Source organism: Akebia trifoliata, chromosome 8 (genome assembly GCF_017979445.1).
Source record: "Akebia trifoliata isolate Shusen 1 chromosome 8, ASM1797944v1, whole genome shotgun sequence".
Lineage (NCBI taxonomy): Eukaryota > Viridiplantae > Streptophyta > Magnoliopsida > Ranunculales > Lardizabalaceae > Akebia > Akebia trifoliata.
Window position 1 is genome coordinate 2,454,416 of NC_141382.1, and position 18,255 is coordinate 2,472,670.

The window sequence follows — 18,255 nt, forward strand, 5'->3', positions numbered from 1 at the left end:
AGGTGAAATTGGAGGACTATACCACTCTCGTCACAATAAATATTAAATGAGATGCATGACAGTTTAGACACGTTATTATCCGACAAAAATAATACGACAATAATAAATGAAATATTGAGGATTAAGTCCCTCTCCACGTATGATCATTAAAATTAGTAATGTACATGCATTCCCTTGTCACAAAGAAACACACAATGAAGTACTTATTATTTGTTTTTTTATAAAATAAGGGGAAAGTAACATTGTGAATGCAATAGATATTATAATATAGAAGAAGAACAAATAGATTTAAAAAAAAATTAATTGAGAGATTTTATTCAATGGAACACATAAAACCAATTTTAATCAATATATCCCAAACTTGAAAAATAAGAGAAAATCAAATAACTAAAAGAGGAATAATTAAATTTAAAATGTATTTAACGAATTGTTGTGTATTGAGTTGTTTAGGGTTTAAGGTTTCAAATTTATTTAATGAATTATTGTGTATTGAGTTATTTAAAAACCTTACTGGTGAAATAATATAAAATTAGGGACTCTACCATTCTCGTTATATGTCTAAAACTCGAAAAAAAAATAAGTGCATGCATTCCCTTCAAAAAACAATAAAGATTAAATGAGGTGCATAACTGCTGGACACGCTATTATATAACAAAAATAATATAATAATAGTAAATGAAATATTAAGGATTCCATCCCTCTCTACGTACTATCACCCAAATTAGTAACGTGCGTACATTACATTATCAATAAGAAACACATAATAAAATAGTAATTATTATTTATTATTTATAAAATAGGGGGTACAATAGATATACTAAGACGTAGCAAAAGAGTCAATAAATTTGAAAGAAATTAATTGAGAGGTTGTGTTTAATGGAATACACAAAACCAATTTGAATCAATAAATCCAAATTTGGAAAAGAAGATAAAATAATAATAATAAATAATTAAATTTAAAATTTATTTAATGAATTGTTGTGTATTGAGTTGTTTAGGATTTAAGGTTTAAAATTTATTTAATAAATTATTGTGTATTGAGTTGTTTATAAATTTTGTTGGTGAAATAAGATGAAATTTGGGGACTCTACCACTCTCATCACATGTTTAAAACTCAAAAAATAAGTGCACGAATTCCCTTTCAAAAACTAATAAAGGTTAAATGAGGTACATAACTAGCTGAATATGTTATTATCCAACAAAAATAAAACAACATTAGTAAGTGAAATGTCGGGGATTTCTCCCCTCTCCACGTTCTATCACCCAAATTAGTAACGTGTAATATATTATCAATAAAAAAAATACACAATAAAGTAGTTATTATTATTCATTCTTTATAAAATATGGGAGAAATAACGTTGTTGGTGCAATAGATATACTATGACATAACAGAAGAATCAATATACTCAAAAGAAATTAAGAGATTGTATTCAATGGAACACATAAAACCAATTTGAATACAACGAGAAATAATTAAAATTAAAATTAAAATTTATTTGATGAATTGTTGTGTATTGAATTGTTTTAAAACCTTATCGGTGAAATATGGTGAAATTGGGGGACTCTACTACTTTCGTCACACGTCTAAACTTGAAAAGGTAAGTACATGCATTCCCTTTCAAAAATAATAAAGATTAAATGAGGAGTATAACTATTTGGACAAGTTATTATCTAACAAAAATAAAATGATAATAGTAAATTTAATGTTGGGGATTTCGCCCATCTTCCCATACTACCACCCAAATTAGTAGCGTGTATGCGTTTCATTGTCACAAAGAAACACACAATGCAAAAATAGTTATTATGTGTTCTTTATAAAGTAGGGGATATAACGTTGTTGGTAAAATAGATATACTGTGACGTAGCAAAAAAATCAATAGATTCGAAATAAATTGAAAGATTGTGTTCAATGGAACACATATAACCAATTTGAATCAATAGATTCAAGCTTGGAAAAGAAGAAAAAATCAGAAAACTAAAAAGGAATAATTAAATTCAAAATTTATTTAATGAATTGTTATGTATTGAGTTGTTTAAAAATATTTGAAAATACTAAAAAAATATATTTTTAATCTATATATGATATAACAGCTACTTTTTGAATCTATTATAATTCAATTTGGACACTTATAATTATAACATAAAGAATATAAAAGAATTTAAATAAAAATAAAAATTAAACAAAGTAAAAACTTACAAGAAATAATACTCTTAAAGCAATTATGGATCTTACTAGAATTAAAACTAAAAATACTTATAAAAATAGAAAATGTAAATAAATCCTACTAGATTTAAAAATTACTTAAGACACGAACTAGAATTGTAGATGTCCTACATCATATTGGCACCTCAATATATAAGTGAAGACAAATAAGTAAAGAGACTTGACTTGATTGAAAAATAAAAAAAGGCAATAGAGACCCAAATATCCTCAAAATTTGTTTAAAATTTCATAAAATAAGATTATTCAGTCATAACTTTTAAGTCTTTAATCGGAAAATTACTTGAACTCAATCCTATAAATTGCTCAAACGGTGTTGTAGGTCAATTTAAAGATAGCTAAAATCATGATATATCTTGAGTCCGATATTTACAAGATATCATGATTTCAAGAAAGATATAGTGCGATGAACATTACCATAGTTGACCAACCGATGTATGATATACATTTTTTTTTGCTTGGCAAGTAAGGGTTAGTGTTAACGTGAAGTATGCTCAACATGTTTTGACCCATATAATAAGATCAACACTCACAAATTTAGCTAAGTTGATTGATACAACCACTCACAATTTATAAATTTAATCATGTTTTGATTTAATCTTTTGCATGTTTCAATGTATATTAAATATGATTAAGGTCTAAGGTGTAAAGGAACAATCTTGTAAAAACAAATCTACTATAACAATATTGACCCTAAGAGTTAGGGTACGTAGTCGTTTATTTGCATGATAAACTCCATTGGTTGTCATTGAGATTGTAAGTTTAAAGATCAATAAAATCACAAATGAACACATTTGAAGAAGTTTAGGAATATCTTCAGTAGATGATAAAGAGTTCGACTTCAGAGTGGGCAAGCTGCTTAAAATTTTTAAAGGAACCCTCATTGCTACAAGACATGTGGCGTTTTGAATTTATTTCATGCCCTTACATTTCCACACAAATTTAGAATACCTTATTAGAAATGACACGTGTAATCCAATGGAGTGGGTTCCTTCAAAATTTTGAAGCGGTTTGCCTGCTTAAAAAAAAAAACTTCGACGATAAAATTCATTTGAAATGGTTTAGATTTGCAAGAACGACTTGAAAAAAAAAAGTGCAATAAATACTTATGCCCTAAGAGTACACGTTAAAGTGCAATAAATACGCCTCGAGAATAAGCATCTTTGACTGCTTTAAAAAAATTTACGACAATAAAACTCATTTGAAATTGTTTAGATTTGCAAGACCACCTGAAAAACATAATGAAAAGAATCGTGATTCTCTGACACACGTTACATACGCCCCATGACGTGGCATAGGCTATAACCATAGATTTTTCTCTTGGGATACACAATTGTACATCCCCATAAATATGTGTAGTTGTGTATCCCGAGAAAAGAATCTATGGTTCTAGCACATACCACGTTAGGGGGTGTGTATCAAAGGGGGGCATCAAAAAATAATTATTCTAATGAAAAATATCGAGTTAATGAAAAAACAATGGTTTTTTTTCCGGTTAACTTGTGTCCTAAGGGTACACAATAAAGTGTAATAAATACTTTGAGAATAAGCATCTCGGGATATTTTGATAAAAACATATTTTTTTAAGGCATTTTTTATTCAAAATTCAATTTTCTTGGTATATTTATTGCACTTTAACATGTCCTTAGGTCACACATTAACAAAACTCAAAAGTATAATGATGGATCAATTTAGATCTATCCTGGTCCAACCAATTCTTTTATTGAAGCTTTTAATAAATAAAAGAGTCCCAATACTGACTCACCTGGTGGCATACTCAATCGACTCCCTGAAGTGGACAAGATTGAGAATCATAGATCTCTAGTCTTAGGATACACTTATTTATGGGGAAGTGCAATCGTATACTAAGGCATATAGATCCACGAACTTGTCACGTTAAAAAATTGATTGAGTGTGCCACTTGACGAGTCATATTATCACGAATCTAAATAAAAAGATCTAAGAAATAAATAATTTTATATTTGTTAACTTTAACAATCGAAAAGTTTCTTAAGGAAGAAGGAATAGATGCGCAACAATTGTTTTTATTTCTATTGTTTTATAGGAGATGCTCAGCCTTAGTATTAAGGAAGAAGGAAGTAAATGCCTTTACACCTTCGTTTCATACGAGAAACTCTGTCTCAAGCTTTTTCAAGCTCCATCGTATAAGCACATTTGTCATAAAGAGTAATAATTTTATTTTAGAATATTTTATTTTATTTTCTACAATGTATATTCTTTACAGATCATGATTTTTTATTTATTTTTTCTATTTAACAGTAATTGTCTCTCTAGGTACAGACCGTTGGATATGGATAATTGAGTTTTTCTAGCAAATCTCTAGGTGTAGCAGTGGTCTGCTTTTCTTTGTTAGGACAATGTCAATATTCGAGTCGGGATTCGAGAGTTATTGTCCTTACGAAATTACAATAGTACCCTCTAATGTTAATAAATTTAAACGGCGGACAAGGACTTGTAGTTGGTCCCACCATTCCTCGGAGATTGTAGACACGGTGACGACGTAGACGCGTTTTCTTTGGGCCAACTAAAGTAATTGGCGTGGACGAACCTCTGCATAAATCGAAAAATCTCAAATGACTGTATGAGATTAAATTTCTCAAAATTGTTTGAGTCGACTCGGAAATTTTAAATTGACTCCTCCATTAAGTCGATGGAACCAACTCACAAGTAAAAGAATCGTAATAATCTGACTACCCCCTTTGACATACACCCCCTTACGCTCTCATCACAAAATCGTAGATCTTTTGTCTGGGGACACCTAAGAAAAAGATTTATGATTTTGAGTATCTCAAGACAAATGATTTACGATTCTTTGATGGGGGAGTACGTTAGAGGAGGGGTGTCGGAAATCATTGTTTTAAATAAAAACCTTTGCAAAATGTTAAGTCAACTCGTTTGAGTTAGCTCTATGGAGCATTGCATCATTATTTTAATATTTATAAAATTAATATACTTTTATTTAACTTGTTCAAGTTGAATCACAAATTTTCAAGTTTTAAAATTATGAATAAGATGATGATCCACAGTTTTATTCTATTTTAGAATAAAATTAAATGAAATATTTTTTATTTCAACCAGATTGTAGTAAAACACTGACTAATTATTCTCAAATGAGTCAACTAGCCTCGTCATGTTGGTTAGGGCAAATAGTTACAAGTTCCTGTCCTGACCAACATGTCTAGGTGGATTGATTTCCTCTCTCTACGTGATGTTGTGTGCCAAAGACATAGTTGTTAGTTGGGTGGGACCTGAATCAGCATAGTCTTCTTCTTTTTTCTTCCTTTTCTTATTTTTAGGTATGAATGGGCCCCACGAAATGAAAATGACAATGACACAACAATTGGCAAAAAAAAAAAAAAAAAATTTTGACCAAGCTTTTGGTGTCAATTTCACTATTAAACATGGATCAAGTGATAATTTGGTCATAAAGTATGCTCCATCATAATTCCAAATCATTACTTCATGTAGGGGTATGAGATGAATCCCATGCCTATTTGCAATGTTGTCAAAAGTAAGAACACGATGGATTGACTAGTTGGAGTACAGATAAAGAATGATGATAGGCTAACTCATATGCATAATATTGCGGACGCAAAAGAATTCATCTCCTTTCTCGAGATTCAAATTCTGCTAAATGTTGCCTTAATCTATTTGATGAATACACGATGGGGGTGCTTGCACCAAAAATTAGTTGACACCCAAGTAAAAAGATATTGTTTTAAAAAAATCACAATTCGTTCGCAAAATGATGTTTTGCTTACAACAATATTATTCCTGAGATTTAGTCATTGATAATCACCGTCATTGGTGCCCTAATTGTGTATGGTGTGCAACTATCCTAAAAAATCGGAGCCCTGAGATGCTCGAGAGGTCCAAACGTTCCCTAGACATTCCTACTTCCCCTGATCGAGCTCTCGAGCTTTCTATATTATCATGCTAGGTAACCATTCGAACTCCTAAGTTTTCATGCTCGATCTCTCTTGTTCTAACTCAATCTTGAGGTAAAATGTATCAAGTATATATGTGTCGAAATTATCCCCCCACCCCATACATACATGTATTTACATCTACAATCATAACAAATTTAATAACATTATTTTTTTTTTCTTGTAGTAGGTTGGATTTATAACATCAATCCAAACACATAATACAAATTGAGTGAGTAATTTAGTTGTGGTCCTAGTGGTGGTCTGAGTCATTTTTCTTATGTTTGGAAAGGGAAAGAGGAAAGCAAAATAAAAATGTTTAAAAAGTAACTCAACAGGCTTTATTAAATCAACGTTTTTACTTTAAAATGAAGAGAGTTACTATTGCCGCACCAACTTTTACTAATGTCACTGTGCAATTATTTGGGTAATTACATAGGAATTGGTGTGGCATTAGTAAAAGTTGATGTGGCAATAGCAACTCTCAAAATAAAAACGGAGACGAAGCAACGCCTTCTTGCCATTCCAACTGTTATGAATCGAGATCATGAACCGCCAACCAATGAAAATTGGACACGTCATTATGCGAAGACAACTGCTGGCAACAATTGCTTACGTACCTGCTTTTTCCTGATTCGTATATTATTTCATTTTATAATCAAAAGCCGTTGATGGAGAATTAAGTAGGGAATAAAAGAATAACTTTAACCCTCATTGTACATTCTCTCCTTTCGGAAAGCTAAAGCAAGTTAGCCAAACTCGTTCTCCCTTACTTTTGTATGAAAAAAGTATGGATGATTTAGAGATGCCCCCTTGACCTTTTAGTGAATATTTTATATACCCCTTGAGCTTATTCTTCTTCGAGAGACTAATAAAAAAAGAATAATGTTGAAGTAACCTCAAATTGAAATCTCATATCGCACTTCTTGATGTTAAAATGTATGAAAAACCATAGGTGCTTTACATCGAGATACAAGTGAAAAAGCATCTATTGGTTCCTATCCACTTTCACCTCAAGAAGTGTGACATGAGGTTCCATCTTGAGGTCACTCAAGCACGGTTCTTAAAAAAAAGTATCGAAGTGCCATCTCTTTAACTTTAAGTCAAAATTCTAGATATTTCTTCACAAAACCAATCATGGATTAAAAAAAAAATTAACCTCATCTTCAATTTTGAGTCAATCTCCTTCAATGGTGAAAGTAAAGGTGATTGAAATTTGAAAAAAAAATAATTTATAAAGAGTTTTCAAATCAAGAGAATGTTGAAAACAATAAATTTAAAGTACCTTAAGATATTGAAAGAAGGAAAAATCAAGGACTTTTATAGAAGTTGAAGATGAGGGAATTTATGTTGTTTTACATTAGTCTTCCGAAGTAGGCCGAGGTCATTTATTATTTTGAAAACACAAGTGTATCTCATATATTCAAAATAAAAATGGAGGGGTATGTTTAAACCATAGAATAAATTGGTTCAATGTGGTTTCCAAATGTGGACTGTGGTCTAGCTATTGGCAAGGAGCCAAGATAGTTTTAATCGTGGATGATTGAAATGATCAAAGTGAAAGGATTCAATTACTATGAATTTAAAAAAAAATTCGATTTAAGAAAAGCTTGATCATTCAATATTATTATTAATCATGCATTTTGGGTCAATCTTATTTTCGATTACAAAGAGTTAAGAGACCCATAAGTAATATGCATTTAAAATAATCTATATAATAAAAACAACAATTGTCTTCTCAAAAGTTCATGGATATTCAATATTACACGCATCTTGATTAGGATTGGTAATGGGTTGAATAATATTTATTTTATTTGACTCATCCAACCCAAATTTTTTTGGTATGGGTATAATTTTTTTATCCGACCAGAATTTAGGTAAAATTATTCGTAATTATTTTATCTAAAACTTTTTAGGGTTGGATATGGAAATGCATCATATTTGATTTGAATATTCGTTTACCCGAGTTTAATATAGTAAATTCATAAATAGATATATGTATGATCCAAAATTAAGGTTGTTCCATCGTCTTCACAATGAGGTATATATGTCTGACTCGAATATCCACTTGAAATTTGTATATAAGTAAGATACAAATATCCTTTTAAAATTTGGATAAATAATCATATATGGATATCCTTAGCAAAATTGGGAAACAAATCATATATGTATATCTGGACGTAGAGTTAATGATACACATATACACTTCACCGAACCCATTGCCATCCCTAATCTTGATGAATAATTTTAACTATATTGTCTTTTTTTTCATCCCTTTCCAAGAATAACTTTTAACTTTGTGTCCTATTTTTTTTCTACCTCCTTCTGAGTAATACTCCTCCAATTTTATTCTTTTTTCTCATGTCTCATTTTTCAATAATATTCCTCTAACTTTATTGGCTTTTCCTTTCTTTCTATTTTTCAATAATACCATTACAATTTTAGAATAATTCTAAGGGAAATATTCAAAATGACTAGTTATAAAGGCTAGTCATTCTACTATGGATAGTCAGTTGGATATCTAAGGGGCACGCACTCTATTTATTATATATAATTATTTTAATATTTTTTAATTCAACCAAAATGAAGATGAAGACGATTAGTGCATTGAAGACCCATCAAATCCAGAATGACTTCAAAATAACAGTCATAGAGGATGGAGAGTCCAAACTTAGTAGCCAAAATGGATAATGAAAATCTTACTCTCTCCATTTTAGAGAGTGAAATGGATAGTAGGTTGGAGACGCATACTTTGGATTTGACTTTTCAAAATGACAGTTGAAACTAGGGGCATATTTACAGTGGGGGCACTTGCCTCACAAGAATTTTTAAAGTCTATGGATTAGTAAGCTATTTGCATAAGATTTTAACGACGAATACAAAAATTACCACTATTACCCCTTACGATTTTTATTTATTTATTTTTTTACTTTTAGTTGCCTTCGCAACTTTTTTTTTTGAACTTATGGTTGTCCCCACAACAAAATTTTATACTCTTCGCTGCTCCCACATAGGCAAAATATTGGCTCCGCTCATAGTTGAGAGGAGATGGTGAGTGAATGAGTATATCATTTTTTGTTATCATATGAGTCACAAATTATTGGAATGAATTGTTATCCTGTTGAAAAATATATGTAACTTAAAAATAAAGTTGTGAAGTTGCTATTTTTTATGATTCAAATTTTTTATTATTGTAAGATTAGGTCATTGAGAAAGGAATCCAAATATCAGGTCCATTATGTAATATTTTTTTCTTTCTTTTTTTCAAAGATCTAGGTTTATGAAATGAATTGTGATAACTTGACTACCCCATGTGACAAGTTCAAGAATCGTAGATCTGCACTCTTCAGGATATGCGACTGCACTTCCCCATAAAAAAAGTGTATCTCAAAGGAATCGTATATCCCAAGGAGCACAGATCTATGGTTCCTAAACTTGTCACGTCAAATAATCCAATGAGTATGCCACGTGGAGTAATCAGCTTATCACGATTCTTATCAAATTTCTGAATAATTTTTGCCTATTTGATGATTCCAACCAAAAATACATTATTTTTCTCTTTACCTCTCCAGTGAAAATAGAAGAACGAGAAAGGAAGTTATATAGAACTCCTTGGAGTACACGATCATTAGTAACTAGGTAAGTGATGGGACAGTAATGATGGAAAGGAGTATGTCATCATGAGATTATAGTTCTACTTCTTTCTTTGGTGACAAATATTTACTTTGAGGCGGCTGAATGAGACAAGAAGTGACCTTTTAAAGAATATCCATATTTGATATTTGATGTAAATATTCATTGTGAGGAGGATAGAGGAGTCCTATTTATTATTATTATTATTATACATTCTGAATTTTTTGTTTTAATCTCACCTAAAAGGATATTTAAAAAATTAAAGATCATATTTACAATCTTATTTCTTATACCCTTTTAATCAGAATTTTAAGGTATTTTGAGTCCAATTTGTTTTAGAAGATTCTTATTATATATTCCAAGTATAGTCGAACAATTTTAATCAAATTATTTTTTTACTATTTTTAAAAGGTTTATATTTAAAAAAAAAAAAGAAAAAAAGAAAAAAGAAACTTGTCTACTACTAGCCTATACATTAGGGAAATAAAATAACTCTGTATTAAAAAAAATAAAGTTCCCACCAAATATTTGTTTCCATAAAACTCTTAGGAAGAATTATGGGTCCAATTCTTTTAAAAATTAAAAGAAAATAATGCATCAAAACGTCAATTTTTGAGATACCTTAATTTATAAATAATCCATCAAATTATGAAATTAAATATATCAATACTGGATTTTGTTCTTAACTATATTTAATTCATGGTGAAACCCACTAATCATGTTCATATGAGCGGTTCCAATTTTTTTTTGAGGGGTAAACTAGACTTGAACCCACCAATGTGTCAAACCAACTGAGCTATGGGTCTAAGTCCACATGAGTTACACTGCTAATTGCTTGGAGCATGGGTGGAGTTTGAAATAAATCAACACTAAAAAATAAAGATAATTAGTATTTTTTTTTCTTGAAAAATCATCGCTTAAATCATAATTCTTTTTGAAAAACCAGCAATTTTTCAAAAAATTGGTGATGTTTTGAATTTTTTATTTATTTAATCAACAATTACGAGATCGTGATTTAATCACGATTTTTTTTTCCTTTAAAGAATCACCTATTTTTGTCACTATTGCGTGGAACTGTGGATCCATCATGTTTACAAAGAGGTTTAATATTTGTACTCATTGATCTCACATCTTGATTCTAAGAGATATTGATGAGAATCCTAAACAACCTTTGAAGACTTATTTTAGTTATAAGAAAACTAATAAGCAAACCTTGATCTAGCATGAAGATAGTATTGAATATTTGGTTGTGTTTTGATTCTATGTTGTTGAAACAAATAGTACCTAAGTAGTAGCAAAATGTATAAGTAGGTAAAATTGGAAGAATTTATCGATGATTGAAGCATGGAGAAGTTGTTGTCCTTAAAATCAAGTTCGTCCTCTCATAAATGAATCCATAGTGCAGTCAGTCTCAAGCATTTGATTTTCAAGATTCAACAATCACTCTCTCTGCTAACCGTGCACTCGAAAGTAGTAGATCAATGTTGAACTCGATCAAATCAAGAGTAGTACAAGCAACAATTTTTTTCTTTTAATGGAAGACAACACTGTGTAGAGCAGAAGAGAAAATAGGAAGAAAGAGACCAAAAACTTATTTTCTATGTATGACAAACATTAGGGTACAACTTCTCTTATAAACACTGGGCCAACGGTCTAAAAGAGCCCAACAGTCTATTGGATTAATGTAAAACGTGTGGGTCTTAAATGACCCATTTCTGAATGTTGGAGAACCTTCTCCAATGGTCTGGAGCGCCTTAAAGAAACGAAACCGAAACTTAGATCTAACGGTTTGAGAGCTCAAATGGTACCACATTAGCAATCTAACACCACAGGGCTAGGATTAAATTAAAAAGTCAATGAAACTTTGAGTAAAGAGATCCTCCAGTAAGACCCAAACCCAAGCCCAAGCCCTGGCTTGGCCTGCGCGACACAATATATGAATAAAAACTATCACTTTTAGTATGTTACAACAAATGGGTCTTGTGATGTCTTTTTTCTTTTGTCTATAGCAGTCTATGGTATTTTGATTTTTTACATTTTAGTTGGTCCAATAATTATTTTATGTTTTTTAAGTCTTATTTTATATTTTTAAATGTTTGAAGGCATTTGGTCAAATCGTTAGGGAGTTACGAGACTTTTTTGACCTTTATTAATCACTTTAGTAGTCAAAGAAAAATATGTAATTTCCCCTGTTAAGTTTGGACGCCCTGCCTATAGGACCTTATAAATAATATCTTTTGTTCTCTTTTTTGAAGCTAATGAATAAAATCTGAATTATGATTGTCTAAATAACCTTAGTGAGTGATTCCCAAATCTTAGAAGTGATTTCTAAGAATCTTATAATGTTTTTAGGGGTTTTCTCGCTCTTTTCCCTTTCTCTACAAGTTTCATATTGTTTGGTAGCATTTTTTTGCAACATAAATCAAGTTAACCAATTTTCCTAGACGGTCTTGCATCAAATACTCTATGTCTTTACTCAATAAAATACAGTTATAAGTGGTTAATCTCATAAAACATTATTTCTAATTGATGTTTCAGCCCGATGCACCATTTTATGTTAAGCACTTTCGTGAATTGACATTTCAAAACGAATTTCTGTTGTTCAGAAGTACTACTGCAAAATTCACTTGCACCAAATTGTTCCTATATATGCATAAATAACATCAAACGAAACGAATCTTGTTCCTCCATTCAATTCTATCAAGGGACATCTTGTGTCGACACGTTTCTTTCTTTCTTTTTTTCCTCTTGCACTTCTATAATATTTAACTTACAAAACATCTACTAGGGCTACCCCTACATTTTAACGAACGTGCTCATTTCTAATTTTGAATTAGTTTTTCCACTCATCCATCTCAACATCCCCATCTCTGCGACATTTAAGCTCTAAATTCAAACCACATTTCCATAAATATGTAGTGAAGCAAATATGAAATGAGAGAGATCTAGGAGCAATATAAGCTAAAAAATAGTGGAACTTACCACTAATTACTATGATAAATGTTATCCTTTAATTTTGAAAACTCTCATCCGAGTTTACAACTTAAATGTAGAACAGATGAGGGTCCGCAACAAAAGTAAATCTACATAGGCCACGAGCCATACCTTGTCCACATTAACAAACCAAGACACATAAAATGCGCATCCTACAGTGGTTGAGGAGCAGAAAGAAAAGATAACCCCATCATCCTTCGACAAGCTTTACAGAAGTCCTGAACAAAGTAACAATTGAAATCTCATTAACTCCTAAAGATATACATGAAGATGCTATTAGAAACAAAGGCCGTTAATAACTGAATTTACTGCACAACATTCATACATACCCAAATGGGCTCTGCTTGATAGCCAGTAGTTCTACATCCAACTGCACATCCATGGAAAATCAAGTTTAAAATAAATAAATAAAAAACAAAAGAAAAAACCCGGAAAAAAGGAATATAACTGAAAATCTGATAGTAAATGTGAGCTTTATTTAGTTTGGAAAATCTGGTTGAGACAATGATCAATTCAGCCATTGTATACTAAAAGGAGAGAATTTTTGACAATGTTGTTAATTTGGTTATTGACTCATCAATTATCCAAGAAACCAAAAATCAGATTGTATCAGTTTCTGCTTAACCTTTCTAGATCTTCTTGGATGGGGTGGAGGCATTTTTCAAATATTAAGAATTCCAGGAAACCCGTTTTACTCTCTTCATTGACTAAGTTCTTCCTTAAAAAGTCCCTTATTTTCTTCTATACCCATCATATTATCTTTTCATCGGTTTTTAGCTCTTCTCTTGGATGTAATTTAGACACAAGGATTACAGTCACAATCTCAAACCATAAATTATAAATGAACTTGGCAACTTCAACAAGAAAATCTCCAATAAAATTGAGTAAATAAACATGTTACCTCAATTGTTGCATTTGGAGGAATCTCCTGGACTCCTTTACTTCCATAAGCTAGCTCAGGAGGAACTATCAGCAATCTCTGTGGAAGTATCATATTACAGACTAGATAAAGTGTACCAACAAGTTACTTGACAACTATCCATGCAAGCTCCCACTTTACATATTATAAGACCTCTTCATGGATTGAAAGAAATCAATTGATCTTATAGAAGCCATCAAAGTTAGCTCAATGTAGTAGACATGTTTTCAAACCACCTATGGTCTTAATCAAAGGTTTAAAATCTCATCTCAAGGCAATGCTTCAGTTGGGAGTAAAACCAAGACAATCTTGACCAAAACATTCTGAGACAATCCGAAACATTGAATGTTTTGTGGTCAATATCTCGTTCTGATTTTAAGCCTAAACTAAAATGTTTCATATGAAACATTTGTAAATGTTCGAAACTTTAAACCGTCTTAGTAGTCTCTGCTAACTTGGAACAATCAAATAAAAGTGTAAAAGCAAACAGACACATAAAGGTTTTACTGGATGATGTCTTGCACATGATATGGTTATATACAATGACTTGAGACCTTTAGGACTTGCAAAATTTCTTTTCTTTTACAGTTATTAAGTTTTGGGAGAGCAAATAACTTGAGATTGGATATTGGAATGAGAATATATGTACCAAGGTTTAAAGGGTAAATGTAGGACCTTGGTCTTATTTAATTTGCAAAAGATTAAACCCATAATCAATGCTAATAATGTTTATTAGATACTCATGAAATAGTGAAATTTCATGCTAGATAGCAGTCTCACCTGGCCTCCCACCCGCATTCCTTGAACACCCAGATCTAATCCTTTAAGCACGGAACCTTTCTCAGATTGACCCACATCAAATCCATAAGGCTGCAGAGGAACAGACCAATCACATAAACGTAAAAAAAGAAGAGGATCTTCTTGGCAAAAAAATATTTTATCTACAAAATCAAAACCACAACAACGTCAAAGATCCTACAGCACTAAAGCACATTGCACCTATGATACTTGGATTATTCAAAATCAACCAAGATACTTCTAAAGTCCAAAAAAGACATGGTAATGGGTAAGGGGTCCATGTTTGTGTGGTTTAACTCTGATTGTATTGGAAAATAATTTCAACAATTAACCAGCTCATCAGGATTGAATTCAAGGATCGCAACCACACAAATAAGGGTGACTATATGCACAGAGAAAACAAGAGAACAGACAAAAATCAGCTTCACATACATGGCACTCAAGGAAGATACAACACAACGAGATCATGCTTGTGAGACCATGTGTGAGGCTGCAGAATAGTTCCATATCCTTGTTAGAGAATACGATGAATAGTATTAAGATGCATGAGATACATGTTATTATAGTTGATGTATCTCACTACAAGTTGAAGGTTGTCATCCTAATCTTAATGAGAATAATATGGTGTATTGCAGAATAGGCGGGAAGTCAAGAAGCATCATGTTAATTAGTTGAGTGTAGCAGAGATGAGGATATTGAGAAGACTAGGAAAGCTAAAATTAGAATTGAACACATTCAGGAAAATGTAGGAGTAGCTCCAGTACAAGATAAACTAAGAGAATCAACTGAGATGGGTTTGGACATGTTCAACAAAGGCTGATAACAGCCCCAATTAGAACAAATATTCAAGTTGAAGGTTTTAAAATAGCGAGAGGAAGACTCAATAGAATGTAAACGGAAGACGTGGCTCTAGACACAGCAGAATGTAAAGAACCTAGGATGCATGAAAGTGCCTTGATTCGGACTTACCGTTCCACCACTGACTCCAAGTCCTTGTCTACTGGTCATAAAAGTTACCCCCTTCCACTTGGCAACATAATGAACCTACAACAATGCAAATAACGTTACATATCCGTTAACTCTAAGAGAGAAATAATGTTTTTTCTGGATTTTCAAACAATGTTTTCTTCATGAAAAACACATTCAAGATGCATTTACACTGGAATTAACACTTCTATGTCCAAGAAGAAAAAGTTTCTCTATTCAAAATCACATCAACTCTCATCCCGCATTACCACTCTAGTGGTGACCAGAGATTTCATGGAACATGCATGATACAATTTAAACAGAAGCAAACACAAGTGTAGACTACTATTGACAGGACAGAAGCATCGTGGTTTTAAGTCATATAAGTTGTACTGCCTCCTCAGGAAGGGTAGGTCAAGTGTTCAAAATCCCACAAAGCAATGACTTCCTTGGGGCCACCCTCCAGGGTCTGGTTGACCCTCGACTCAACCAGTTGCATGTAGGACTTTCCGAGGGGTCGGTGTGTGTGACCGTGGGATTAGTCTCACCCGAAGTGTGAGGATACCCACGATAAGCAAAAAAAAAAAAAAAAAGTTGTACTGCACCCTATGTCATAAATCATAAATCTTAAGCACCAATATTATCAATGATAATTTAGAACGATACAGTTGAAATTTAACTGGGCCACAACCGTACTGCAACACGTGATCCTTTCACAGCTTTGAGGCCACCTCCAACCTTCAAATCATAATACCTGATTTAGATGATACCACCATCAGAACAAAGATATCCTTTAGAAGGCTCGCTGTTTAAGAATGCTTCCATACTTATAGAGAGAATAGTAAACTAAGCAATATGTTAAAAGGATGGTTATAAGCAATAAGAGTAGTCATGTTCGCATACACATCGATACCCTAGACAGTATATAGCGAGTTATGGTGTTTTACTAACTTCAAACCATTAGGAAGGGTTGTGAATTCACTCTCAGGTATCTTTGCCGATCTAAGCTGCAAATTATTAAAAAAAATGTCATAAAATAAAGAGGAAATTATTGAATTGAAATGCCAACGATGAAGTAAAGAAAATTCATTGAAAAATAAAAAAAATCTTACAGCTCTTCGACTTGTGCTTACAGCCCCAGCTACGTCGCAAATGTAAACACCAGCGGCTGATTTGCAGTAAAATTTAAAATGTCAGCAGAAGATCAGAGCATGGTTTTAAATCTCATCCGAGATCAAGATGACTTGTCCGATACATATCAGTATCATCCACCAACGAGAGAGATAGACAAGTCAAACGAATCAAACGAGATTTAAAACCATGGTTCATTCTTCTCATTGTTGAACGAGATGACTCAAACGTATCGAAAAACTTGTCCAAGTCAACTTGGTGTCGTTCTTGGACGACACAAGACGTCAAAACAAGTTTTAAAACCATGGATCAGAGTAATTAAAACAACATGCAAAACTATACTGATCTACAAATCAGTTAGATAATAAACGCCTATACTGGGCACCATGGAATGAACATGACACACATGAAGGGAACCCACCATCCACCACTAGATATAGTCTCACTCCAAAAACCTGCTAGATCAAATTTGATTTGATTTAACTGAGGAATTAGGCTACCCAAATCCTTGAATTCAGCCTTGATAACTACACTAATTGATTCTAACCCCATATTTTGGGAACTAAATAAAACATTAAAACTACCAATACTTCTGAAGCTTCTCTGTTAAACACCACTACAATGAATATAAACCCCACTATTGCCAAAACCCCATCAATCTTCCAGAGATGGAAATTGGAATCTATCGAGGAAGATGGACTAATCCGAATAACTAATCAAATTGGGTCAAGTGGAGTAAACCTCAAATTTAACCCAAAATGTAATTTTTAGAGATTTGCAAGATATAATCAAACCCAAACCTAATTAAGTCATTCAGATTAAATGGGTATCTATCAAAAGAGATAAAACGGATCAAAGAGTTTGACCTGCTGTAAGACAAAAACCCATGAATGCCCTCCTTCCTTGAGAATGCAGAGGTGGAGCAGGGGTTGTTGGTGGAACATTAGAGGAGCATCTACAGGGCACCATTAATGAGTTTCGATTGGTGGGTCTCTTTCCTGTGGATTCAAATAAGTTTATAGATTGGATCAAAGAAAACCCAAAAGAAAGAAAGAAGAAAATGAGAAGCAGAGAAGGATTTGGATGGTGAGTGTGTGTACTTATGGTTGGAGTGAAGACGCAGAGAGACTCATGGAAGGATGAGGAGAGTTGGTGTTGTTGCTGGTAAGGGAGGAGAGAGAGTTCCATGGATTTGTCAGTTGGAGTGACAGTTACAAGAAGAAGAAGAAGAAGAAGAAGGTGGGGAAAGAGAAATGGTTTTGTTAGTTTAGTTGGTTAGAGACTTGAGAAACAAATGGATAACATTTCCTATCTCATCCACATTTCCAAAGTTCCAAACTTCAACTGCGATTTTTAGTTTTAAAGGTTCTACAGCTTGACAATATTTATCATTTAAAAGGTCAGATAATTTTGAATATTTGAAGAATCCCTCTAGATTTTTGTGAAAATTAGAAATACCTCCCTATTTTAATAGAATGATGACATACCTTGACATTGATCTTTATCGAGCGGTAAACACAAAGTTACTGAATGGCTTTGTCTTCTATCTCCTTCTCTTTGAACTATTAAAAACATCAAGAACAAGATAAAATTTTGTTAGAAAAAATCACATTTTTTTTTGTGCCAAGATGATGAAAAGAAGCTTG

The 18,255-nt window shown here is 32.2% G+C and overlaps 1 protein-coding gene across 1 annotated transcript; it reads right to left on the minus strand.

Annotated features, from left to right (window-relative positions):
- Nucleotides 1–12,758: 12,758 nt before the first annotated feature.
- LOC147395417 (FKBP-like peptidyl-prolyl cis-trans isomerase family protein) lies at nucleotides 12,759–17,954 on the minus strand. The gene is made up of 10 exons (XM_086451681.1): nucleotides 17,710–17,954; nucleotides 17,476–17,607; nucleotides 16,591–16,646; nucleotides 16,430–16,485; nucleotides 16,175–16,232; nucleotides 15,482–15,556; nucleotides 14,495–14,584; nucleotides 13,697–13,774; nucleotides 13,125–13,165; nucleotides 12,759–13,013 (listed from the first exon to the last, which is right to left on the minus strand). Exons 1-10 carry the CDS (start codon nucleotides 17,795–17,797, stop codon nucleotides 12,986–12,988), a joined length of 702 nt encoding a protein of 233 aa, XP_086307807.1. The 5' UTR covers nucleotides 17,798–17,954; the 3' UTR covers nucleotides 12,759–12,985.
- Between the last annotated feature and the right edge of the window lie 301 nt (nucleotides 17,955–18,255).